General features: G+C 37.2%; 2 protein-coding genes across 4 annotated transcripts in view; one reads left to right on the top strand and one right to left on the bottom strand.

Moving 5' to 3' along the window:
• Positions 1-18: 18 nt before the first annotated feature.
• LOC122415165 (peptidyl-alpha-hydroxyglycine alpha-amidating lyase 1-like) lies at positions 19-9,253 on the top strand. Of its 2 annotated transcripts, XM_043427085.1 has the most exons (7): positions 19-226; positions 307-411; positions 709-901; positions 1,499-2,125; positions 2,443-2,856; positions 3,975-4,199; positions 6,163-9,253. In XM_043427085.1, the coding sequence occupies exons 2-7, from the start codon at positions 319-321 to the stop codon at positions 6,363-6,365; spliced, it is 1,755 nt and encodes a 584-aa protein (XP_043283020.1). In that variant the 5' UTR covers positions 19-226; positions 307-318; the 3' UTR covers positions 6,366-9,253. The 2 variants fall into 2 exon arrangements, 1 of the variants encoding a protein (XP_043283020.1); XR_006261880.1 differs by lacking the exon at positions 6,163-9,253 and adding an exon at positions 3,746-3,889 and having other exon boundaries at positions 21-411; positions 3,975-4,114.
• A 1,088-nt stretch (positions 9,254-10,341) lies between these two features.
• LOC122414769 (homeobox protein orthopedia-like) overlaps positions 10,342-26,028 on the bottom strand; it is a 43,925-nt gene continuing 28,238 nt past the window's right edge. The window contains exons 4-5 of one of the 2 annotated variants that reach the window (XM_043426346.1): positions 18,209-18,569; positions 10,342-13,511 (exon numbers count right to left, since the gene is read on the bottom strand). In XM_043426346.1, coding sequence (XP_043282281.1) covers positions 13,165-13,511; positions 18,209-18,569 — 708 coding nt within the window. In that variant the 3' untranslated portion in view covers positions 10,342-13,164. Of the gene's footprint in view, positions 13,512-15,457; positions 17,216-18,208; positions 18,570-26,028 lie in introns of those variants that run through there. The other variant, XR_006261814.1, reaches the window with a different exon arrangement.

The following is a 26,028-nucleotide window of genomic DNA, read 5'->3' as shown; positions in this document are numbered from 1 at the left end:
GGAAAAACTCTACTATCCACGAGCGTCACAGCTGTCGCCAAAAGAACAGGATCCTTTATCCTTTGCGTTTATTCATTCACACGTCAAAAATTCCACACATATGTTTAGTTTGTAGTATTTATAATCACATTCTGATAAGATATACGAGTTTTATAAAAATTTTCATTCATGCTATTTTGTGGAATATATTTCGAATACGTAATGGAAAACAGTGATTTTCATTTCAGTAAATAGTGGAGATAATTAAATTAAGGATATACCAAAAGTTCATCGAAATTGCAGCTGTGTTTTTGTTTGTGATTAAAGATTGCTGATACAATGACGCGCGTATGTTTTGCAGCTTCGTTTATGGTCTCTCTAACAATATTCCCGACAATCGATGCCGTTTTTCAAGATTTTATGAATCTCCAGGCAAGTTTCTATTGATTTCGACGTTGATGACGTTTCCATCATTAATAGAAAAGGAATGTTTTTTGATGTTTGATTTTCGAAATAATTGATGCTTTTTCAATTTAATCGTTTAAATCTAATTAAATTAAGAGCAATTCCTTCTTCTTCTTCTTCTTGATTTTTCAATAATATACTCCAAATCGATGTTCAATATGTTCATTCATTCTTCATTAGGATAATGAAGCAAGTATTTTTTCAATCATCAAGATGAGCCATAATATTATATTGAAAGTTTTGTATTTTATTTATTATTTTCAGCATCCAAGATCTCATTTACCTGATACAAAATTCAACTATGGAGAATATTCGGAACATTTAGAAACTGAAGAAAGAAGAGAAAATGGCCCTGAAACAGCATGGGATAGAATACCACAACATAACGATCAACCATCTAGATACAGCCATACCCAGACGGAAAGTCCTGATCAGCTTTCGGATACCTTTGATCCAAGTTAGTATAGCGGATAACTATGAAAAAAAAAACAATTTTAACAAAAATTACTGAGAAGTACAAAAGCTATGATCAACTCAACGTCGAAATGAAATTCTCTCTCTGCTAATTTTTCATGTATGTGCCAACATGATTCCGATTAGAAAAAACAGATGCTTTTACTTTGAAGCACTCATGCGTAAATTTGTCAACCCAAACAAAAATAAATTTGATTGAATTTTTAAATGGATCATAATCGAATTAGAGCAACTGTGGAATCACTGAAATTTGATTAGCATCAGATTTGGTAGATTCCATGAGTATAAAGAAGCAGAAAAAATATTGAACAAACTTTCAACTTTTTTCTTTTAGAATTTGTTTTCAGAACAGAATAATGAAGATGAAAAATTTTATTTTTCCATCAAAATTATAATCATCTTAATGCACTATTAACGCTTGAAGTTTCTCATTATTAAAATCTCTAAAACATTGATTTTAACAGTGATCGGTGACACAGAATTCTAATCTAAAATGTTTTCAATCTTCTCACTCCCAAAACTTGTAATACAAAAACATCCCATTAAGCGACCAAATGGTTGTTTTTTTCTAAATCTCCAGATATCACATGGGACCCACATTGGATAACAGACATGAGCAAAATGGGTCAATTGACTGCCGTTGATTTAGACCCGGAAGGAAGGATTGCAATATTTAGTAGACGTGAGAGAATTTGGGGTTTAACAACGTTCGATTACCATAATAAATTCGATTGTAGCAACGGTCCGATTAAGCACGACACGATATTGCTGTATGACAAAACAGGTCGGAAAGTTTTGCAATGGGGCAGAAACATGTTTTATTTACCTCATGGACTAACGATAGACCATGAAGGAAATTATTGGATGACAGATGTAGCTTTGCACCAGGTTTTCAAATTTGACGCTAAGGACATAGAAAAGAATTGGAATTTATTGAAAAAAGCTGAAAATCAAACGATCAAGGATCTCGAAAATGTTCACGATTATAAGCATCGTTTTGAGCACAGTATCATCAAACCTTCTATCATACTTGGCCAAGCTTTTGAGCCCGGAGATGACAATCTAAGGTTCTGCAAACCGACTGCTGTTGCAGTTGCACAAAATGGTGACTTTTTTGTTAGCGACGGTTATTGCAACTCCAGAGTCATTAAATTTAACAAAAATGGAGAAAGAATATTGCATTGGGGTCGATCATGGCCAGCTACAGGTAAAAATACTTGAAAACTGAATTATCAAACTTGCCTTGAAATCATTTTCGACAATTGCAGTTACAAAAATCGATTAAATTCGGGCTCACTTTATTAACGACCCAGAAAGTATTTAGAGGCCGAATATGAAGTTGAAACGGAGTATTTTTTCAATCATATCAAACAATTCTGGGCATATCGACAATACGATTATTATTATGTTATTATTTAATCACTGATTTTTCGATATTGATGTTCATACGTACTCAATAATGAATTCTGTTCAAACTGATTTACAACACGGTTAAAAATCTTCACTATGCTTTTTTTTCTAAAGATACGTTCAATAAATCGCCACCTTCGTACGCTCTTTTCGTTCCACATTCCCTGGCGTTGGCGGAGGATCAGAATTTAATATACGTTGCGGATCGGGAGGACGGTAGAGTGATGGCTTACAACGCTCAAAATGGAACTTTTCACCGTGAATTCAAGCATCCGTCGTTGGGTACCAAAATTTATGCAGTAGCCTATGCCCGTGAAAAACTTTATCTTATCAACGGACCGGAACCTTTTAAATCACATTATTTCCACGTGAGAGGTTTCGTTCTCGACACTAATAGTGGCAATGTCGTTTCGCAATTTGGCCCTGGACGAGACATGCTCGCACCCCATGACATCGCTGTTTCGGACGATGGATCCGAAATTTATACAATCGAATTGGACGACCACAAAGTTTATCGGTTTGTTCAAGGTATGGAAACGGAATTCACTATTTCAATCGTTTATAAAGATGGATGAAATCGTTACTAAAAATTTAATCGCGAAATTAGATCAAATTTCATGCGTAAATACGAAAAGTAAAGAATTTTTATCAGCCAACGAATGAGTACGGAAATACCGACAAACATTTTTCGGAAATGAACAATTTACAATTCAGAATCATCGATTCAATTTTTATTAAATCTATGAACGATTACGCCATGAAGTAAAAGTTGAATGGTAAAAAATGATGTATATTAATGCAGAAACAAAAAATTTCGAAAGGCACAGTAAAAACTAACCTTATTTGAATTAATTTCAGGTAGTTCTGTACTTTTGTTGAAATCTTAAGAACCGGCTAAAATTTAAATATGGTGTAATATTAGACTTCATGGATCGTCTGCCAAAATTTCAAGTCGATTCACCACTTGGTTTTCGAGATACTCTCGATTAAAAATGGGTTTATTTTATACGCAACACCTATACCTAACACGTCACTCTGGATCGTCACTTTGTTTACATTACCGACGCTTAACGAATCTTACGACTTTAAAATAAAACCAGTCGTGTATTCAGTAATATTGTGGGATTGATATTTTAAAAAATGGGAATTTTTGACCATCTAGTTTCGTAGTTAATTTTTTTCAGTTAACTGTGACGACGTGGCAACAGTGTACTGTGCGGCAAACTGATAGGCGCGCAATACAAAACCATATAAAAGCTTTTTTCTCAAATATTCGACCGCCTTTTTCAACTTAATTGTTATTCGAACACTTTTGAACTTCTTTCGTGACGAACAAATAAAATTTCGAGAAATACTGATACTTTGACGCTCGACGCTATGGTAATACTGGAGAATGGCATTGTTGCCACGATTACAGCGCCGCTTTCTATATGTAGAGGATGCATGAGGCGTGATTGTGTAGGACAGGCAAAGTGTACAAGCTTTGACAAAACCGTGTAGCCGGCAGCACCGTACAAGCATTGGATTTCATTATACACGCCGCGGCAAAAACTTTTAGCTCGTACGTGTACATACGGAACTACCTTCAGTTTCAGAAACCACTAATTCCAAAGGGGTTAATTTTTTAGATTTGTCTTTTTTTCCAGACGTAAGTAAACAAGTATTAGTGAAGACGAATTTGACGTCAGCTGGAAATGCAACGTATCTTCAGCACCACGAAGTTGCACCACTGACGGATGACACGCCGAGTGATGTGAATTCGAGAAAAAGCGGAAGCGGCGCAGTTGTGTTGTCAATAATCACGAGTGCGATTACGCTCATCGGTTTGTGCCTAGCCGTTGCGGCGGTTGTCGCGAGGTGCCAAAAAAGAGGTAACAGGCGTTCGTCCGACATTGAATGGGAACAATTTGTCGATTAATGCACGTTCCGTTTCGTCCGTTTTATCGTCTGTTGTCAAATTTTGTATCCACGGTTTGTACGAACTCATTCCTTTGAGCCCATTTTTTTTCACATTTTACCAATTTTATCCACGTTCCTATTTCTCACGAGTTTCACCCTCAGTCGCTCTTTCCTAATACACAAACGTTTGAATTTGCACGAGGGCCTTAGCAAACTGGGAAATGCGGTTGATACAGGCGCAGCTTCATTTTTATTAATCTTTTAGCAGGGTTGTGAATAATGTATTACGTTTTTTATGCATTTGTATTTTTATTAGTCGCATATTATTTTCATGCTCGATGGGAATAATTTCATTTCAAATTTGAAAAATAATTAATGTTTGATGATTCACAAATGTTCAATGTCAAACAAGATCTCAATTTCCAAACATTTTTTATCATTAGTCAAAAATTTAAATTCTCAGTCAAAAGTATTAAACTCACTAGGCAATAATAATAATTTTCATTAAAAATTAAAAAATTTACGTTTCAAGAATTTTGTTTTCGTAGAAAACATGGGGATCTCGTTAACATCATTATTAGAAAAGCAAAGAACTGTCATCTTACATAGTATTGACTGTGCCCCGAGCAGCTCCACTCGGGACATCATCAAAGTTTCGTAAAACCTTGTGTATTTTTGTACCAGTGAATGTGAGTAGATGAATGAAAAACCAGTGAAAAATAGAATAATACAAAAATTAGGAATAAAAAATGAAATCAATTTGTTTGTCGCAAAGTAGAACACCACGAGCTTTAAATTATAAGTATTCATTGATTTTATACATGTACATATTAACATTTGCTCTCAAAAAAGTTATAAATATAATGAAAATATTATGGTTTTTTGAAAAGCATCATTTGGGAAATGATGTTTAGTTATCGCCACGCGTAAAATTCTTTCCGATGTCTTCCATTTCTGTATGTTTTAGAAATCAGAAATCGCTAAGTTTTGCAAATTTCATTTATTATGTTTTTTTATATATGAGAAACGTTGGAGCTGAAATGTTGAGCACAAAGTTTTGGAAAATTCGTCCCTCCCAGTAACGAACCTCAAGCATATTTTGTAATTCATTTTTTTTGTAGTATTTACATTTACAATCGAGTTCTTCCAAATCATGAATGAAAAGTAAATTTGTAATTGCACGCTACCTCTACAATCTCAAATTCTTGTAACCCAAGATGTCTCTCGTGTTCATACATCCCAAAATTTTATCAGGAAATTGTAATTGTTTCATTGACGTTGATGGAGTTTGCGTATATTTGTAATTTTTTTGTTACAATAGGACTGCCCAATTTTCTATTACTTTATTTGACACATTGGAAATCTATTTGAATTTGAAATTTCATCATACAAAAGTGGAAGTTAATAGCTGGGTCATTCATTTTTTACGATTTCTATCATTATTTTGTGATCAAGCTTAAATGAACCACAGATGGATGTCACTGAAGTAGCACTTGTGAGTTTCATCTTTATTCAATTATTCATCGGTTCATCGTTAATGGAAAAATCGAATAGACTTTTTGCTCGATGTTTTATGTGTTTCATTTATCCACGTTTGGTGCTGCCTTTGATTCAACGATGTTTTTTTTAGTTTGCATGTTGTAACGAGTATTTCGAAGAATTTAAGGTTATTTTTATTCGAATAAACGTTTGTTCTGTAAGAAAATTGATGGAAGTCTCGTTCGATATATTTCTTCGTTTTATTAACTTGCGCTTCGATGTTCCTCGTCCATTTTGAGAGAAGGTGTGTAATCGTGAATTCGAATACTACATTCCGGATACAAAATTTATTTCGAAACCGTGGTTTCGTTTGGTTTCGTTTATTTAGATTCGGCAAAATGTCGATAAAATCGAATTTCTCGAGACTCCGATTACTGTTATTTTTTATCGAAACAGGCTGCTTATTATCAGTGCGTAAACGAGCTTACTGGGAGGCAGAAAGAAGAGAAAACTTTAAACTATCAAGTTTACTCGAGACGAAACCGGGCAAAGGTTTCAAGTCTCTGGAGAAAAGGCCAAACACACGTGACTTTAGCAAACTCAGCACGGAGCCCGAAACTTCGGAGGACGAACGAGTCGAGGACAGTCTCGTTATTTGATCCTAAAAATCGACGACTTTTGAGAAAACAAATTTGAGCATCAGACAACTCGTATCCGATTATTCGATTATACATACAAATATTGTGGACCTATCAACGCAAAGAACGGAAAACTAATTAAACACACTGGAATTGCTATTTTTCTCATTGAATTTTCGTCAAATTACAACTCACAAGAAAGACGTAATGAAACCTGTTAAAAAAATCGACTGGAGAGAGCAGCGAGACAAATAGTCGAATTAGTCGATGTAACTTTTAATATTAATCGAGTTACCGATCATCTCTTTCGATTTTCCAATTAAAATTTCTGTCTCCCACCCTTCAAACATTCTCATTACAATGCAATTTTTATCGTAAGTAGCATCCGATCAATGTTGATAATCACCTCAATTTTTCGAAACGTTTGTGTCCAATTACATATCGATGAATATATATTTATAAATATTTACCGTATATATTTGTATGGCTGATTGCGAGCCTGTAATAACAAAAATTGACGAGCTAATTTAATTTCCGAATATTTTACACGTGCCCACGACTAAAAATTGTATTTCATCGATCTTGTGGTTCGCAACAATGTAACGACGAAAATCCAAAAAATTTAACCAACAAAATCACATCGTTTTGTTTGAAACCGTCCGAGAACAAATCGAGTTTTCGTTGTTTTGCAGTCCTCTGACTCTGAACGGAGAAGCGTTTTGTTTTAATTCATGATTGAATATTCCGAATCTATAAAAATTCGGCGCCGGAAGACTGGCGTTTGGAAAATTTGCTAGTCAGAAAATTCGTTGAGTACGCCGACACAATTGCGCATGCGGCTGGATTCGGAACTTCTTCGAATATGTGTGCAAAATCGTTCGGAACGTCTAAATAGCCGGCTATTTGAGGTATTCGATATTTTCCTATTATCGATTGTTATCCGATCAGTTTTTGAAATTCGTTCATACATTGAGCATCGAGCTCCGGGAAGTGGTGTGACTCTAGCCTAAAAGTTCACCGTCGTGTGATCGTTGTGTGTGTGAGTGAGCACGGCAGCTCCCCCCTCCTGACGACTTTCGCTGGCGATGGCGATTGGTGGGACATTCCGGCAGTCCGGAGGGCAACGGCTGGTCCGTTGCTGCGAGAATTTTGTAAATTTTGTTCCGAACGGTACGAGCGGTAACAAAAAGACTCGTCCGATTCGTCCTCCGTCCCCAGAAAATATATTTCGCGGAATATTTATTCTAGTTTTTACGACGCACGATTTTACGTTGACATCCCGGGACGTTTTTTGTTTCAATGTGCCGCGAAGACGAGTTTTTCGGAAAGAAATTTTCCAGGGACGATTTTCCAGAGGGACCAATTCCCAGCGTCGAATCTCCCTAGATTTCAGCTCTTTTTAATGCAGTTGTGTTTTCTTTTAATTTCAAAACAGCTGATTCAATGTCGCGACCAAAATCTGAAACATCGGTGTATCGGCGGCGCGGACGCACGTACAGTCCCGCGCAGAAGCAAGCAAAAACAACGTTCACATATCAAAACAACCACTTGCCTACACATAATTTCAAGTTTTTGCGAGTTTCAACATTTTCGATACTATTCCAGTTCAACTTAAATATGATAGTCGGAATACAAAATAGATGAATATACTTTTTACATTTGTCTACAAGTTCAGAAAGAATTTCGTGAGGTAATCGTGTCAGATAACTGGCTTTTACGGGTCGTTGTGCCCACTGTCAATCGCTGTTCGCCGCCATATTGGGTCAACCATTTTGAATTTCAAAAAAATTTCGCTATTGGAAAGAGCTGACATCTGTGCCACTACGCATCGCCATTTAGTCGATGTAATGCGTTTTTTTGTGCCGGAAATGAAAACTATTTGGAAAAATTCGACAAAACCGTAAACTTTTTGAAAAAAAAACGTCCACAACTTTTCCAACTCACATTCAGAGTTAAATTCGGTACAAAAAGTGTTAATATATGGATAATGTTGTCAAAATCCTTGAAAAAGTTTTCGAATTTAGTTTTTCCAATCGCCGGACAGTCAATTCCGATTAACGAAGTACTAAAACATCGAAAAAAAATTTTCTCGTGTGCGTGTAAAATATTCGTAAAAGCATTTTTTTGTGACTTTAGGACACACACGTAAGGACTCGAAAAAAAGGATTTTTTGACAGTTTTAAAAAAACACTGTTCTCGTGTCCTTGATTGAAAATTTCTGCACCGATGTGAAAGGTTCTAAAGTTACAAACAAGCCTGAGAGCATCAAAAGGTTTCCAAATAATCAGCCGTGCCTATATAAATTTATAATTTACAATTAAAACGAGGGGAAATGAAACAATCAGTATTGAATTTTATAAATTCTCTTTTACCTTTGTGTAATTAAAATATATTTGCTTCCAATCAAATAATTATGGGAAAGTGTTGAAAAATTCATTTGCCACCGGCACACTTGTCGATGGGAATTTAATTATTTTTCTGTTCAAACGATGCCATTCGCATTTTCAATGACATGACTTTTAAACGAGATTAAAGTTTGGAATTCTAGTGTAGAGAATTTTTTCATTCGCAGATACTTTGTTGAAAAAAAAACTTTTACGTATCTGTGGAGATGCCTCTCACATTCTTCCTAAAAGAATGTAACGATTCGACGAAGATTGCAGCGTTTGCATGTTCCAAAGTTGTACTTAAGTAACTGAATCTTCCAGCGAATACCGATACTGTTGAAAACTCGTGAACTGATGGAACCGAAAATATTTCGGGGCGTTTCAACGATGAAAAATGAAAATCAAACAAATTTGAAAAAATCGATTTTTCTGCGATGTGAATGTTCATTTTTTGTGAGAATTGTTAATAATGTCGCGTGTTCTCTCTAGTTTTCAATAAAGTAAATGACTATTTGTACCGTTGTAATGGTGTTTTTATTCGAATTTTAACGAAATTCGAGCGACCTTTCGATGACTGTGCACTCTTGTGATATCTATACGGATGAGGAAAGCTCGACGCGTAAGTATGAAACGAGAGGGCGCTCTTTCGCCTATACATCGTCTCTCAACAAGTTAACTAATGCAAAATAGCGTTAAGTGACTCGATGATTATCCCATTACGTGTATAGCTTCGCATATAATGCGAAAAGCTCACACTCGAGTTAAACGACGATTACGCCCGCAGGGGAGAAAGGACGCCCGGGGAGGGAAATCGTTTAGTGCGTTCCTGTCAAACGTTATGAACCGACATAATTAACCAATTTTCAACACTGTCGTATCACGGGAATTCTCGAAATGTCTGAAATCGTCAAAATTTTCGTCAAAAAAACGAATACATTGAAAAAACGTTCGTGAACAATTTTCGTTGTTCATTCAACATTTTTAAGAATAATCATTTTTTTATCCACACCACTCAAGCCTCAAACCAAAAGCCTTACAATGTCTATTAAAAAAGCTACGTTCGAAGTAATCAAAACTTTTTTTTCAGGCCCGACGATAACGAAGAATATTATGAAATCTTTCAAAAATCTGACAACTAGATACTTTGGATACTAATAAATTAAAATTCATCTACACGGAGCTCATGACTTATCTGAGATTATATTTTTATCATAAAAGCATCATTGATTGGTCGATCGTAGGCATCCTCAAACGTGACAGTTACGTAACGCTGCTTATTTTCAAAATGGCCGAAAGTAGATATCGGTGTCGAGAAAAACACGAAACAGAAAGAAGGCTGAGCACATTGAATTCTTTTTTTCTTAACCTCACTTCGTGCATACCTGCGAATCGAAGTCAGATCCATCCAATAAAAATCATAGTTATATCATACTTACAACAGTGAGTTTCAAATGAATTTTATTTCAAGTGATCTTTGCCTTCGGCCTTCGTCGATGTGACCAAATCAGTCATGTCGTCAGTTGAATCCGTGCTCACTGGTAACAACATCTAGTTTTGTTCTACGTTACGTGGCTGTCGATGTGTAATGAAGAAAACAGTGCGACGTCGAATTCAATTTTTTGATAATGGTTTATTTTACACACTTAGCTGATTTCTATACACAACTATACAACGATGAAAAAAAAGAAACCGAAATTGTGTTTAACCATGAAGATTTTTCGTTAGAAGAGTCTACAGGACAAAATGCGAAATTTGTTTTTTTTTCTCGGTCTAGTTTCAAGACAGCACGAAATGACAGGAAATACGTTGGCATTCGTGTGAAGCGAACGTCAAACGCGATTGAGTAACAATGAAATCTTGACTTTCATCAGTAAAATATTTCCGCTATTTCGAGGTAGACTCGAAAAATAAAATAAAAAAACAAAAACAAAACGGTTTTATGCATGAAACAACTCAGCGATTTAATAATAATGCTATTAATAATAATATCAATCGTCAATTAAGTACAATAATTGCAAGAGCGGGATGAATAGAAGTGTTTCTTGCCTCATCGGTGCGAAAATTTTTCAAATCGCTATACCGTTAAAAAAACGTTGTAACTTCGACACGAATCTTCATCCCTTTCTCTTCTCTCTCCCATCTAAAATACCCAATCATCCATATCTTATGTGTTTTTTTGTACATTAAAAATCGTATACGTTCGTAATTGATACACCGACCAAAAATGCCTAAAATTTAAGATTCATGTTTCACGATGATCCATTAGTTGCGTGTTTTGTTATTTGTTTTTTCTCTTGTTAACGTTCACAAACTACCGGATAAATTCGTAACTAGAATATACTGCGATGCTTGTATTCAATTACTTTTCAGCGAAATTTATTCTTTCCCTCACTTTTTAGACCAACGGCGCCGAAGAACTATTTCGATTTTGACATTGCCTCGATAATTTTTATTCAAACAAAACGTCCAAATGAATTTTCCGAACGAAAACATTGCGCGCACGATTTCCTAACCTCAAAATCGATCTCGCCGAATATTTAATCACGAAAAATTCACAGTCACTGAATATTCCAAGCTTAGCTCGAGGTGCCAAGTAATAGATAACTCCACCGATGAATGACGAAGAATTTCGCAACTTTAAAACGAAGAAAAATATCGAGGAAAGGTCGAAACGAAACGTTTTTTTCACTCACTTTCTCCCTAAGGGATCACGCACCGTTCGTTCGTGCGTTCGCATCGTCTTTTGTTTACTTCATATCCCGAGCACACACGCACACTTATTCTGCAATATCTTTAACAGGAGACGTCGATCGGGCAAAACGAACAGCGTCGTACCCATTTAATATCACAATGTCCAAGTATACTTTGCGTTTTTTTTCTTCTTCGTTTCTCTCAATTATTTAGAACCTACGATTACGCTCAATCGTTCCAAAAGCAATCTTCCATGTTTTTTCTCCTTTTTTCTTCCTCTCTCACTCCTATATTCGTTATCTTACTCACTGATATATCTATATATATTTATAATATATTTACTCATTTTTCGTTATTTTATATCCGTTATTACGTTTATTTCTACACGTATACGTATTATTTACAAAACTTATGAATTCGCAAAAGAGGTTAGACCAATAATACCGAACCCTTCGTCGTATATTTCGTCCCTGAATCGTACGAATCTGCGCTTCTTCGCGACGCAGGAGCATCTCGATCGTAAAATAATTGAAATACTTTCGTTTCATTCTTGTGTTTGTTTCCCCATCAGTTTTACTAATTTTCTTTAAATTTCGAGATCCTTCCCATCATGAAAACTCTCGTCGCACGCACGCCCTCGGAAAACCATATTTATCGTCCAATGCCTTTTTTCACTAAAACTTAATAACGGAAAGACGGAATAAATATAAAAACAACGATTCGCTGCAAAAAATACGAAGCGCGATTGACTCAATTTTTCTCATTGTTACAACGATCTTCCACTCGCGGAATTACACTATTATTTATCGATTTTATCTAAACGATATATATATATATATTTATTTATATATATTTATTTGATAATACTTAGTCAATAGCGAAGTTATGCGTTCGTTTTCGATCATATTTTATATTTTATATTTACAATGTACCATGTAATAGAGCCTGCGCTACAGGATGATAATTTTCGATCGTATACTTGTTTTTTTTTTCTTTTTTTGTCTGTGTGTGCTTTTTTCCATCGTATCGTTCTGCATTTTTTTTTGCTCGAAACATTATTTTTCTCCATTCTCGAGGAAAAAGAATAGAAAAAAAAAAACACTCGGTGCGAAGAAGTGGATTTATTTTGAGGATTTCTTCTAATCGATCTATCGTCGACTGAAATAACGCTCTGAGAACGTTCGTTGACCGACCGTCGAATACGTATTATTGATTTTTATTCCGTGTCGAGCGACTTCGAAAGCTCTTTTCTTACCGTCCGATGCTCTTTCAGATTCTCGCAATGGTCGATCGAAAAGTCGGATTTCCTCGATCATTGTCGAGCGTCGAGTGGGCGAGATTTTTCAAAAATCCTTTTTCGGGAGAGAAAAATATGCGAAAGTTGGATTTATCGTCAGTTTGTGTTTGCGAGTGTGTCAGATCTTTCGGCTCGGTTCTGAAAACATTTATTCGTTTCCGCAAAACGTTTTTTTTCAATATTTAAGCGAAGTACATCCGTCAATGATTTCAGTAGAGAAACTCGCAATTTTACTGGCAATAATTTGTTTTTTTTTCGGTGTCGAATGCAAAGAATTTTTCAATCGAGTGTGGAGCAGATTTTTCAGGAATTCCTGGTTTTTCGATCAACGGCAACGTTATTTGGAGAAGTGAAAAGGTCCGATTAATTTAACCCCACGAAGTGAGATTCGAGCTCCGATAAAATAGTGCTGTTCTCTTGTTCTCATACGCGCGAATGGTTTCGTTCAATAAACGGAACTGTACTCAAGATCGTGAGAGTATTGCGGAGGCCCCGGCGGGGGCGGAGGTTGGGGGCTGTATTGTTGAGACGCGTCGGATGCTCGACGTCTCAGGGCAGCGATACTGTGCACGCCTCTCCAGTCCGACGTCTCAGCGCCCCCGCTCCCGTCCCCCCCACCGACGCACGAGACACCGGAAGCGCCTCCGGCCCCGCCGCTTCCGGTCGCCGCACCCGGCGAGCCCTGACCGCAGTTTAGTCCGCCGTTACCCAGTCCGCTCGCTTGACCTCCGCCCCCGCCGACTGACGATGCTCCCGGTGGCGAACCACGAGCTGCTGAAACGTGCACTCCCCCTGAAACACGTGAAATTGTTCAAATTTAACCATTTATTCATTATCGAGATAAAAAACATGGGGAATTATTCAAATTCCAACATTCCACAAATCAGTGATTTATCATCGAGACTTCAGAGAAAAAATTCCATATCCGCGTAGAGAATCGCGCTAGAAATAATCGTGGCAATTATGGAAAGCTCGAGAGGAGTCGAATTTCTGCAGGTTTTGGCAATAAAAAAATGCTGATGGCAATCGAATAGTATAATGTAAAATTTTGGTCTCTTTGATAATTATTTAAATGAATAAATCATTTTATTTACTTATTATTTGTTTATATTTATTTTTATAGGGTTACACACTCAGCCGCCGGCCATGCATCACTATTCGACCGTGAACTAATGGGAAGACTGAATTCGAAGTGTTTTTGCACCCTGGAAACTGTTTTTTTTTTCCAATACCTACTCAGCGTCGATTTGAAACTACAATTCGATTATAACTGATTTATAATGAACTCGAATTTTGATCTTCCTTAAGTCTTTGCGAATTCGAACGAACAATTAGCAGCCTCGATCGGTCTACAATAACGATTTGCTTGTTTTTCTGATTTTTTAATCATCCGCTGTGATTAATTCAACTGAACGCGATGAAGAAACGTTGCTGTTCGTCGTCGACCGCGTGTTTCAAGAAACAACAATGTTACGTTGCGATGAAAACTCTTTGCTTTCTGTCTCTTGTGTACTTGTCTATAGATACGGTATAAAATACACAAAGCGCTATAGTGCCGGTTGAGGTTATGCGACGCGATGGCTGAGCTACCGGCGATCATAAAGTCGTTCCGTCCATCGTCAACTTAGGTGGGCTCCCGTCAAACCCGTATATAAATTCTATATCTTGTGTCTGTGTGCTTGTGTTACGGGAGTTTTTATTCCTCATTGTGGCCACGGCGTTTACGAGGCACACCATCGAGAAGAGTCGGTGTTTGCCAAGGATGAAAGAAGGAGGAGAGAAGTTGAGGTTATTTCAACGCCGATGGTTCGAAGCCGTTGAGATCTCAATATATATGCATTTCAAAAGGAATAACGACGATGATTACGATCTTCGGTTGTGAGTAAATAAAATAAAAACGAAAAGAAACATTAGAAAAAGTGGAAAAACGAAGTTTCTCTTTTCCCGCTCGATACAACACACACGTGAAATGTTCAAAAGACACCCGCGTGTTCATCGGTCGACGATGTACGCTTGTCACTTCGATCTTTAACACAAAGAGGCGATATTTTTTAGCTCGAGAAGTGGAAAAAAGACTGTTAAAGGTTGGGCAACATTAAATCGGTCAGTATCTCTTTTCGAAAGTGTTAATTGAGACTTCATATACACCGCGTGTCTATGCTCACTTCACGTACGACGTTCGTACAGGCGCTTCTTATTATTACACTGGAGTGCCGACTTTTCGAATTGATGATGAACAAACGATCCGTATAAGACGTTAAACGAATGGGAACACACTCGTTTTCTATCTCACGATCGGTGTACACGTTTTCGAGTCTTGTCAAACGGGAGTTCGAGTTATCGTGGAATTCCTGCTTCCAGGCAAACACACGAGGACGAAGTTAATTTTGGAAAAAACAAATTTTTTCTCACTTTACTTCTGTTACAATTTTCTGTTCCTCGCAGAAACTCGTGAAAAAAAAACAAAATTATTTTCTTCAATCTCGAAATCGTTGAAAAATTACGATTTTGAATACGAGTGGAATCGACGAATCCTTCAGTTTTTCATCACTAAAAAGTCCAAAGTTTGAGATTCGAAATTTGAAGGAAGTGGTGGCAGTTCGCACTAAACGTACCGAGTCGAATAAACAAATGATTGAATTTCATATTGGAAGCTTGTAAAATTAACGGTCATAAAGAGCTGAGTACACAAATGTTACTCGTTTTCACATCGAAACAATTAATACGCAGTCACTAACCTGCAATTTCGAGTACGAGGATTAGAGGTTATAATAAGTAATGGAGGCTTGTTCAGTTTCGATATTCGTCGCATTTGTAAGTTCGAACGAAGGTCGATGCGTGTCGAAGTGGTCAATCCTTTTTTTTTATTCATTTACTCATAAATAACGTTGTCTTATGGGAAAAAGTGTCGGTGCTCTCAGCTGTTCGCAGCTCCTTGCCAAGAGTGCCAAGTGCTAATCATCGCATTGAAAACTGAATGCCGGGCGTTCGGCCGGCGTGTATAAGAACCATTGCGCGCCTAGCGAGATAGAAACGAACTAAGGAAATATATAGAGATATATATGTAAGGAGCGTTCTAAAAGCTGTTTACAGGAGTAGTTATGCGAGACTCGCGGGTTACGCGCGAAGCCTTTCTCGCTCTTTCTCTCTTTCGACAATCGTCTCTGAACATGAGCATAGTCACACGACAATCGAAATTGCGATGCAGTTTTTGAGCGATGAATCGATGGATGATGATAAACTGGCGTTCCGAGACGAAATATTTCGGTAGCATGCAGCAAACCCTTTGAATTTGACTGAGAGTCTTCGTTGAGACAAAGTTCATTTTATTTACTCGTTAAATGCAAAACGGTAAATTCGGTGCAATCTCGAATCCATTTTCTGGTACTTTTTCTCCTCTCCAATGGTTCGTAACGCCCGTTACGGTAATTATAACTATGAAGAAAATTTCATCGAACCCGTGTTCGTAGAAAATTACTTCGTGTTTCGCTAACAAAATTTCGTTTATTTCGAAATATTCAGATTGTTGTCCAGACGACAAAATTTTGGGAGTGAGATTAAAAAAATTTCGTCCGCAGTCACTGATTTTGTACGTTCGTAATAATCGAATTTATTCTCTTCTCATGCTTCGTAATAGGAGAAACGTTTTTTTGCTCTCGGTAGTATCGGTGTAAAATGCGTTGGCCGTAATAATTACGAGTGTGCGAGTACAGCGGTTGACCGCATGGTGGCGTGAGTCGCCAAGGCTTATTTTTAAGGAGCTCGAGTCAACGCTGTAGTCGGACGTACGACAGGGGCGATAATGCGCGGTAATTCGCACTTCGTGACCGGTTACGTCGGTTATATGTCTGTATATATTGAACGACACGGCAATATGTGCATTATAGGTTTATATATAGATATGCAAATAGCCAAGTGTCTGTGGTATCGAGTTTCGACGTTTTTGCAAACCGGTGCATCGTGCATTTTTCTCTTGGAATTTTTTCTCTCCCCACCAAATATTTATCGAGAAATTACACTTTTTTATCGTTTTTTCTTTCAAGCTTCTCCGTAAAATCTTCCAAATGACTTTTCGTGTTAACTCAAGACAAAATATTTCGTGCATGTGTCGCAGAACCTTCGGTCACTTTGTTCGTCGCCATCTTTCGAAATCATAACGAGATTCTCCACTTTTGATGCACACACGATTATTTCGTTACGATTTTACAACCTCATTTTTTTCACTGTCCGCAACATTTTTAGGTTAACTTCCAGTATTTCACAGCGTCAGGATAAATTCTATGAAATCCACTTCAGTTCTATGAGAATATCGATTAAATTATCCATTGAAATAATGATTGCGACGTGAAAACGTAATATTTATTTTAGTTACACCGAAAAACACATTTTAACTTTTTCCACGAGATTTTAGTGCGGCTATAATAACGTTCGGAGTCTCGCGAGTTCGAAAAGAGAAAAGGCAGAGCAAAACCATGCTCCATCGTATTGAAACGAAGGGAAAGGCACAGAATGAGAGAAGAGATAAAAAAAAAACTAGGTAAAAACAGTGAGATGCATGGATAAATATATGTATATACATAATGGCAAACAGAGAAGCGAGCATCGAGAAAGATCTCGCACCTAGGTGCGAGTGCCTCGGAGGTTCTTCGGTGTGCAAACACCCGAGGCCGCCGGCCTTTATGTTTCTGTCTCAAATTCTTTACGTGCTGGCTCGCAGTCAATTTCGTCTTTCCTTTTGTCTCCCGAACTTTACGTTCGTACATATAAATGTACACACGAACGTACATTTATATAATACGTAAAACATCGCTCATTGGTAACTACGGAACGATCGAATATATTAACCTTCCTTCACCGGTGTGAACGACACTTCGTGATTATTCATTTTGCACTGTAATTTTTTCACTCAGTCAACAATGATAACAATAACTCATCGCGGATTGGAAGTCGAGCGTGTTTGACGACTACGTGATCTTTGCACCGACTAGATTTTTCGAAAATTTCAAAAGACGAAATTTACTTTAAAATAATAATTTTATTATTTTAGAAATATTATTGGTAGAGAACCAACGTTTCCATACAATTTTATTATAAAAAAAAACATTTGCAGAGTTCATTTTGACTAGCGTGGTGCAACAACTGCCGCTGCTGTTGCTGTCCCGCTGTGCCCGCTGTCGCAGTTTTCTTTACAAATTTTGTAAAAATAATCGCCACAAAAAATATCATCGCGCGTTATCTCGGACAGCGAATATTCACCCATAAGATTTTGTCATCGATTTTTTTTGGTTAAAAACGTCCTTCGGTGTGTTTGCTCGAGGGTTTTGACTCGAGAGTGAAAAGCGTGTGGAAGTCGAATGCGTATTTCTGAAATTTCGTCATCTGTTCTTCAAGCTGGTACTTTTCGGCAAGTTTTTCTTCACGAAAGAGTGTTTCGAGCGCACGAGAGGGATATTGAAGGGAACAGTGGATAAGAATAGTGTGTGACTTACCGAGAGAATTGAGACCGTAACTCGCTTGATAAACCGTTTGTGATGGACTGCTAATCGGTAATCCCGAGTTTCCTAGGCCGAGGCTCGAGCCGAGGCTCCCGGAGTTTTGCTGTCCGAGCTGGCCGAGACTCTGGCCAAAACTCGTCATTCCCATGCTCCCTTGTCCGAGTTGGCCGAGCCCGGGTCCCATTCCCCATCGGTCTGTTGGCGCGTGAAACATTCCCGCGGCTCCGCAAAGGTCCGAGCTCATTGCACCGAACGGCGGAAGCCCGTGCGACGGTAGCAAAGCACCCGGTGTTCTGAAAACGTTTGTGGTCTTCTTTCGTTTCTTCCATTTAGCACGACGGTTTTGAAACCAAACCTGCAACCGAGATTCAACCAAAAAATGTTCGCTCAATGTCTTCGTCTTTCGAGTACTTTTCTAACCTATTTTATATTTTCGCTCATCGATTACTTCGTTGAGGACTTTCCCTAATTTTGTAATCCCCGAATCCGCTTACTACAATCGGGACGCTGTGAAAAGAACGACGCCGAAGTTTTCAGCTCCGAAGTCCAAGAAATGAGAAAAAAAAAACATTTGCAATTCTCTCGTTTCTTGTTTCACGGAACATTTGCGTGTAGCTTGAAAAACTACGAATTGCAAATGCTTCTTTTCGTTCATTCGTTGTATTCCAACGTCGCAAGCTCCAGCGGGATTGATAAAATGCGAAAAAACATAAACATTGAATGAAAAATCAGTGAAAGTGGAGGAAACTAAATAAATACAAAGAATTAAATAAAAAATAGAAGTTTTCGTTGCTACGAGTTTGAACGGAAGCTCTAAACGAAGAAAACATTTCGAAGAAATGCACCGAACAAAAAAGCGTTCATTGGACCGAGTTCGTTTGGTTGAAAAAAACTCGGATCCAACAATTTACTTTCATTTTCTCAAAAGGGAGGTCACGTGACCAACTCAAAATCGATGGTGGCGCCTGCCCTATGCTGAGAAAAAAAAGAGTGATTGCAACAACGAAATGTGGCATTACGCGGAGTGCCAATGAAATATTTCATCACCACAAGATTGGAAATTATTTAATGACCAAAATTGTTTCAGCTCAAACTACAGATTCATTCTCTTCGCGAAAACATTGCAATTGAACGAAGAAAACTCTTCCAATAGCATCAATTTCTATTGAATCAATCATTTTTTTCTCAGTGCAGTAAAGTATAACTATTTAAAAAAATATTTGGTACAGGCGATAAAATGTTGATTTATGTTCTAAACCATGCTTAGAACATAAAAAAATTTCAAAATTATCAGAATTTTTATAAAATTTGGTTATTGGATTATGGAAGCAGGTTTCGAAATAAATGGCACAAAGTTTAAGCAGAGCAATTATATATTTTATTCAATGAACTTTACTCTAAGAGATCTATCGATTATCTGAGCGTTGCAGTGGTCGAAAAAGTCACTCTAACTTTAACGACAAAGGGCCTCGTGTCGACCTCTTCCTTGATCTGCATATTCGTTTTATAAACAAACTTATAGAACTGCGAGCACGCTCTCATGTGTATTCTTTAATATCAAGTTTTATTACTATGCCGATGGATTATTTTTGCTCATATTCCAATATTGGTGAACATATTCTTTAGTGCCAAATTTGACAATACAAATTTTTAAAACAATGCTGAAGTTTCCAACGTTGGAGCTCAACGAAATGATCTAAAAAACTGTCCAATAATTCCAGCAATTCTCCAATTTATTTCCAGCCGAATTTGTACTTTGTATTTTTTCAATCTACACAATTATGATTCGTGAAATAAAAAACTGATGGATAAATCATTTTATTTACATTCATTTCGTTGGACTCCAACGTTGGAAACTTCAGCGTCGTATTTTTAAAGATTTTACTTCTGTACAGTTATCGAGTAATTGATCACTGAAGTTCACGTGTACAAGCATAGCGTTTCGATATACATTCCGAGCATAAGAAATCTGCTTTAATGCGTAATTACTCGATAACTAAGCAGAAGAAAATTTTGAAAAAAATTGAGTTTTCGCACTTGATGTTGTTGAAGAACAACGTTATCACCAAATTTCATAAATTTCTAATTATTTAGACTTTTGTACTCGCGTGTATTCTACCGGGTTTCTCCGTCAATTTGAATTGAAATCGCGACAAATAAGTTTCGTAATGAGCAGTCAAGTGGTGTGAATCCGGCCCTGGTTTTTTCGCTTGTGGCAAATGCGTGTGCAATTCGTGATAAAATAATCTCTGTGAGGAGGCCATCTTGGATTTTGATGCGAGTAGACGTACTCTAGCAAGCTCCTGTGAATTTCCGTAAAATTTCGTTGATTTTCTGTGACAAACTTGTTAAAAAGTGCCTAAAATAAACATCAATTCAGAAATAAACAGTACAATCACTAAATGTTAGAAAAGATCGTTAGTCTAATATAACCTGTAAGCTAAACAGAAAGATAGTAAAAAGTGAGGTTAGACCGCGCGTATCTGAGTTGCAAGTGAAACAAAACTGACGATTATGGCGGGTAAGAATTTAGAAACGAAACAAGGACTTGGGAAAAAAAACCAATCCACCCAGAAAATCACGGATATAATTAAGAGAAAAACTCAATCTCAAACCAAAAGTGGAGGAGAAGGGTTAAACACTTCGAGCGAAGAACAACAAAATTCACAGGATCTAAGCAGAATCCTTGATAAACTGGAGAATCTGACAGACATGGTTACGAAACTGACTGAGGACAGCATAAAGGCGAAAGAAACATGGGATCGCATCAATAGAATCGAAGACGATCTTACAAAACACCATCAACAATGGGAGGAGGAAAAAAATGTTCTACAAGAAAAAATTCACTACCTCGAGGAAAAAGAAGAAGCAAGAGACAGGGGAGATCGAAAAATGAACATCGTCATTCATGGACTCAAGCTCGAGCCCTACGATACCAAAGGTAGCGTAGAGGAGTTTCTTGAAAGAATACTACAGGTGAGAGTAAAAATCAGGGAGGCATACCCTATTGGGAAAAGAGGAAAAGACGGGAACTCCGGGATTACTTTAGCTAAACTGGAAGAAGCAAATGATAAAAAGAGGGTTATGGACAACAGGAATCGCTTGAAAGACTCGCCATATTACATCACACATGACCGTACGCCGCGAGAACGCCAAATTCAGAACAATATTATAGCTATTGCTAGAACGGAGGAAAGTAATGGGCGACAAATCAAAATCGGTTACAAAAAACTTCAAATTGATGGCAAAAATTATATATGGAAGTATGACGGTCTTGTGGAAGACGCACAGCACCCAAAATCACCATCATCGCGCAATGCGCCATCTACCCGTAACCGAACAACAAACGAACAACAGCGTTCCTAATGACACGGATAAAGGGAACGAAGGAAATTACGACACTGACATCTGGCGGAGGGAAACCCATAACAGAATCGACGTCTGCAATGAAAGAATGAGCGTGGAAACAACAACTGACGGTAATGAGATGGCACAACAGCACAACCTGACACAAGACGACAAAGAACATCAACTAACCGACACCAATCCGGCAGTGAGAGAGGGTAATAATCATAATAAAAATGAGAACTTGAGGTTAACACAAACAAGAGAAGCTTCTATGAAACAGAGTATCATGTTTTGGAATGTGCACGGGTTAAAAAATCTTTTCGAACTAACGGTAGACGAATTTGAAAAAGATGTTGAATATTGCGCAATTATAGGGTTGACTGAAACATGGAGACTGGATGATTCAATCGCCATGTCGAATTCTTTTTTCAATGTGCATGACATTATAACTAGTCCGGCATCTAAAGACTATTCAGCAGGTAGAGCCAGTGGGGGGTTATGTATCTTACTTAACCAAAAATTAGTCTCAAGTTACACAGTACTAAATATAAGTAACATATGGATAGCGATAAAATGTACTATTAATGCACTTGAGGTAATAGTAATTACGGTATATATAAGAGAACATCACTATAATGAAAGATTAACAATGTTAACAAATTACATTCAAGATCTTATGGAGATTCACGACATCCCAATAATTCTCGGTGGTGACTTTAATGGTCGTATCGGACTGAACAATCAAATAGATGAAAACATAGTATATTCGTCTAAAATATCACACAAAAGGAAGTCATGTGATAAGTATAATAATCATAATGGCTCGATTCTCGTAGATAACCTCGTTGGACTGGGACTTTTTACACTTAACGGACGAACGCAAGCAGACCCAAACGGGAATATTACATTTATTGGGAGAGGTAGTAGTGTGTTAGACATGGTTTGGATTAATGTGGCTTGCATAGAGTGGATTAATGACTTCGCAGTATTGAATATAGGCAATTCTGACCACCTCCCAATTAAGGTATGGCTAGACGTGTCAACACCCAACACACCGAATGAACAAAATAGTATAAACATGATTAACCCAATTCTAAAATGGGAACCTGAAAAACATGAAGATTTCTGGGAGAACATGAATAAGAAATTAATAGTATATAGCGAGAACCCGGATGAAGTAAGCCGTCACATTACAACCGCGATCCGTAGCAGTGCCATTGAACTAGAAATGGTCAGGAAAATGACAAAGGCAGCTCTAATAAGAAGAAAAGATAAGCCATGGTTTAACAAAAAATGTAGAGAAACAAAAAAGGAAATTAGAAAGCTCTATAAAGTCTGGATAAAGAATAAAACGATAGGTAGTGAAATACAATTTAAAGAACAACGGAAAACATATATCAAACTTGTAAAAATAACTAAAAAACAATACTTTGAATCGGTCACAAAAGCAGTCTCAAATGTAAAAAATGCAAAGAATTTCTGGGGTGTCGTTAATAGATTTCGAAAAAGGAAAATAAACAAGTGTCCAATATCATGTGAGGAGTGGGAAACTTTCTATCGGTCAATACTGCCGAACCGAGAAGAAAATCTGGAAATTCCACGGAGAGCCAGGAATGCAGTACTAGATAATCCAATCACAACAGACGAATTGTTGGTAAATATTAAAAAGTTAAAAGCGAATAAAGCACCAGGGCCGAATGGAATTCCGAGTTTCTTTTACAAGGCTATGCCGCCCAAATGGAGAGATTATATTATACACTTATTTAATAGAACGCTTTCTACGGGAGTAATACCGAGGGATTGGGGTAACTCAGAGGTTATAATGTTTTACAAAAAAGGCGATATCCATGATCCAATGAATTACAGAGGCATAACACTTGCAAACACGCTTGCAAAAATATTCACAACAATCTTGGCTAACAGACTAAACCAATGGGCAGAACAGAATAATATAATCCCTGAAGCACAAACAGGATTCAGAGAAAAACGTTCCTGCGAGGATAATTTATTTACTTTGAACACAAAAATAAGTACAGCAGTGAGCAAACCAAGAGGGAAAATATGGTTAGCTTTTATAGATTTCAAGAGAGCCTTCGACTCAGTAACGCATACAGTGTTGTGGAAAAAATTACTAAAATTAGGTGTCTCAACACAAATGGTGACAGTATTACAAAACTATTATGAAAGTGCTCGATTTCAGGTAAGAATTAATGGATGTAACAGAACTAGAGAAATAGAAACCACACAAGGGGTGCTACAGGGGGACCCGGCCAGCCCGATCCTATTCTCACTATTACTAGCGGATATAGAGGATTTCTTCATAGAGAAAGGATGTAGAAAAACTAAACAGAATATGGAACTATTATTATTTGCAGATGACCTCATTATAACCGCGGAGGACGCGATAGGCTTACAAAACAAATTAAACATACTCGAAGCATACTGTGACGATAACGAATTAGTGGTTAATACCTCGAAAACGAAAATCATGATATGCCAAAAAGCAGGAAGAATTCGAAAATCACGGCCCTTCAGGTACAAAAATGAACAATTAGAAATTGTCAAATCGTATGTCTATCTGGGTGTCCCTTTCTCTCGCTCAGGACTCTTCAATATGGCTGCATCGCACTTCGTTTCAAGAGCACAACTTGCAATCGGCAGTGTTTGGTCTCCAATGATAGCCACGCGCATGAATAGTTGGGAAGCGAATATTAAAATATTCAAAGCAGTTGTCGAATCAACATTACTCTATGGTGCAGGGATTTGGGGACTAAATTACACCAATCACATTGAAATAATACAACAACGCTTCTTTAAGTCCCTTCTCGCAATATCTCCTACCACTCCGAAGTACATGGTCAGAATTGAAACAGGTAGATACCCATTAGAATTACTCATTATTAAAAGAGCACTTGGTTATCTTGTAAGAATCCTCAAAATGCCCGCAAACCGTTATCCGAGAATCAGCCTAGATAAACTAATAGCATTAGATCTATCAGAAGAAAACGTCAAAAGATACAATTGGTTCACCACCTTGAAATCGATGTTAGAAGAATTCCATTTAGATCATATTCTTAACGATATGAAGCCAGACACTCTTAAGAAGGCTATCCCCATTGCAATGGAAGTAATGAGTAGCGTAAGATTTCGTGCCGACGCTGTAAAAGTTATGCTATCATCCTATAGTTTGGATTATAAAAAAATCAAACAACTCAATGTACTAGCATGTGAAAATTATTTGCTACAACACATTCCTTTAGCCCACAAGAGAGTCATGGCTCAATGCAGGCTAGCAGGCAAACATTTCTTTTCGTTCAAATTTAAAAATTTTAGATATAGTTTTTCTGGAGAAGATATTTGTTTACTCTGTGATGAAAAGGCTAATGAATCTGTAAGACATATTCTAAATGAATGTAAATTACATAAACCACAACGGGATAAATATTTAACTAATATTTACTTCGATTACCCTGCAGGTTTAGAGATACTTCCCACAGAGTTCATAAAAAATATATACGCCTTCATAACTTTAAGCTGCAAAAATCGAGCTTTTATACTTAGTCAGTAAGATAAATCATAAAATTATATCTGTAAAACGTAGCCTGTTAAACAGATAATTTGTAATAGGTCTACGATCTTAAACAAATAAATATTATTATTATTATAATCTCTGTGACCGGCGTAAAAGGTGTCCCGGCGCACGCAACTGCTCCGCATTTTCATTCGTTTATTGCGTCGGTGAAAAAAATCCTGTCCGAAAACAGAGCACAGCCAGAACCATCTGATTAAGGAGGGTGGATCGCGACGATACAATGTTGCCATGTTAAACCATGTTAAAAATATGAAGAATTTCAAAATGATAAGAATTTCATAAAATTTGGTAAATGCATTCTTTCAAAATATGTAAGACGATGTTAATTTTTTTAGATTTTTCTACCACATAGCTCTCGAGTAATTTAACACTAAAGTTCACGTGTATAAGCACAGAGTTTACATATATACATCTCGTGCATAAGAACTTCGATTTAAGAGTGCGAGAGAGATAGTTGCAAATTTCGAAATCGAAATTCTTTACCACAGTTTGACCGATTAAAAAAAGGCTCTGTCAGTCGATTTTTGCCATCGTTGTCAGCGTAGGCTGACCGAGCCTTTTTTTAATCCGTCAAACTGTGTCTAAGAATTTTGATTTCGAAAATTCCAAGTGAGGTTAGTCGACTGATCCATACTCTTAAGACGATGGATCAGTCGGTAATCACACCTCGAATTTTTGAAATTGAAACTCTTTGACAACGTTCGTCCGATTAAAATAATAAAAATGTCATCGTACGCAGCACGATCGCAAAAATCCGATGACATTTTTATTTTTTCGATCAGACGAACGATGTGGAAAAATTTCCCTTTCAAAATTTGCAGCTATCTCTCTCGCACTCACGTTTGTGATTACCGACTGATCCATCATCTTAAGG

This window comes from Venturia canescens, chromosome 8 (genome assembly GCF_019457755.1).
Source record: "Venturia canescens isolate UGA chromosome 8, ASM1945775v1, whole genome shotgun sequence".
NCBI classification, from domain to species: Eukaryota; Metazoa; Arthropoda; class Insecta; order Hymenoptera; family Ichneumonidae; genus Venturia; species Venturia canescens.
Note: the sequence above shows the minus strand (reverse complement) of the source record. Positions and strands in the feature narration are given on the sequence as shown.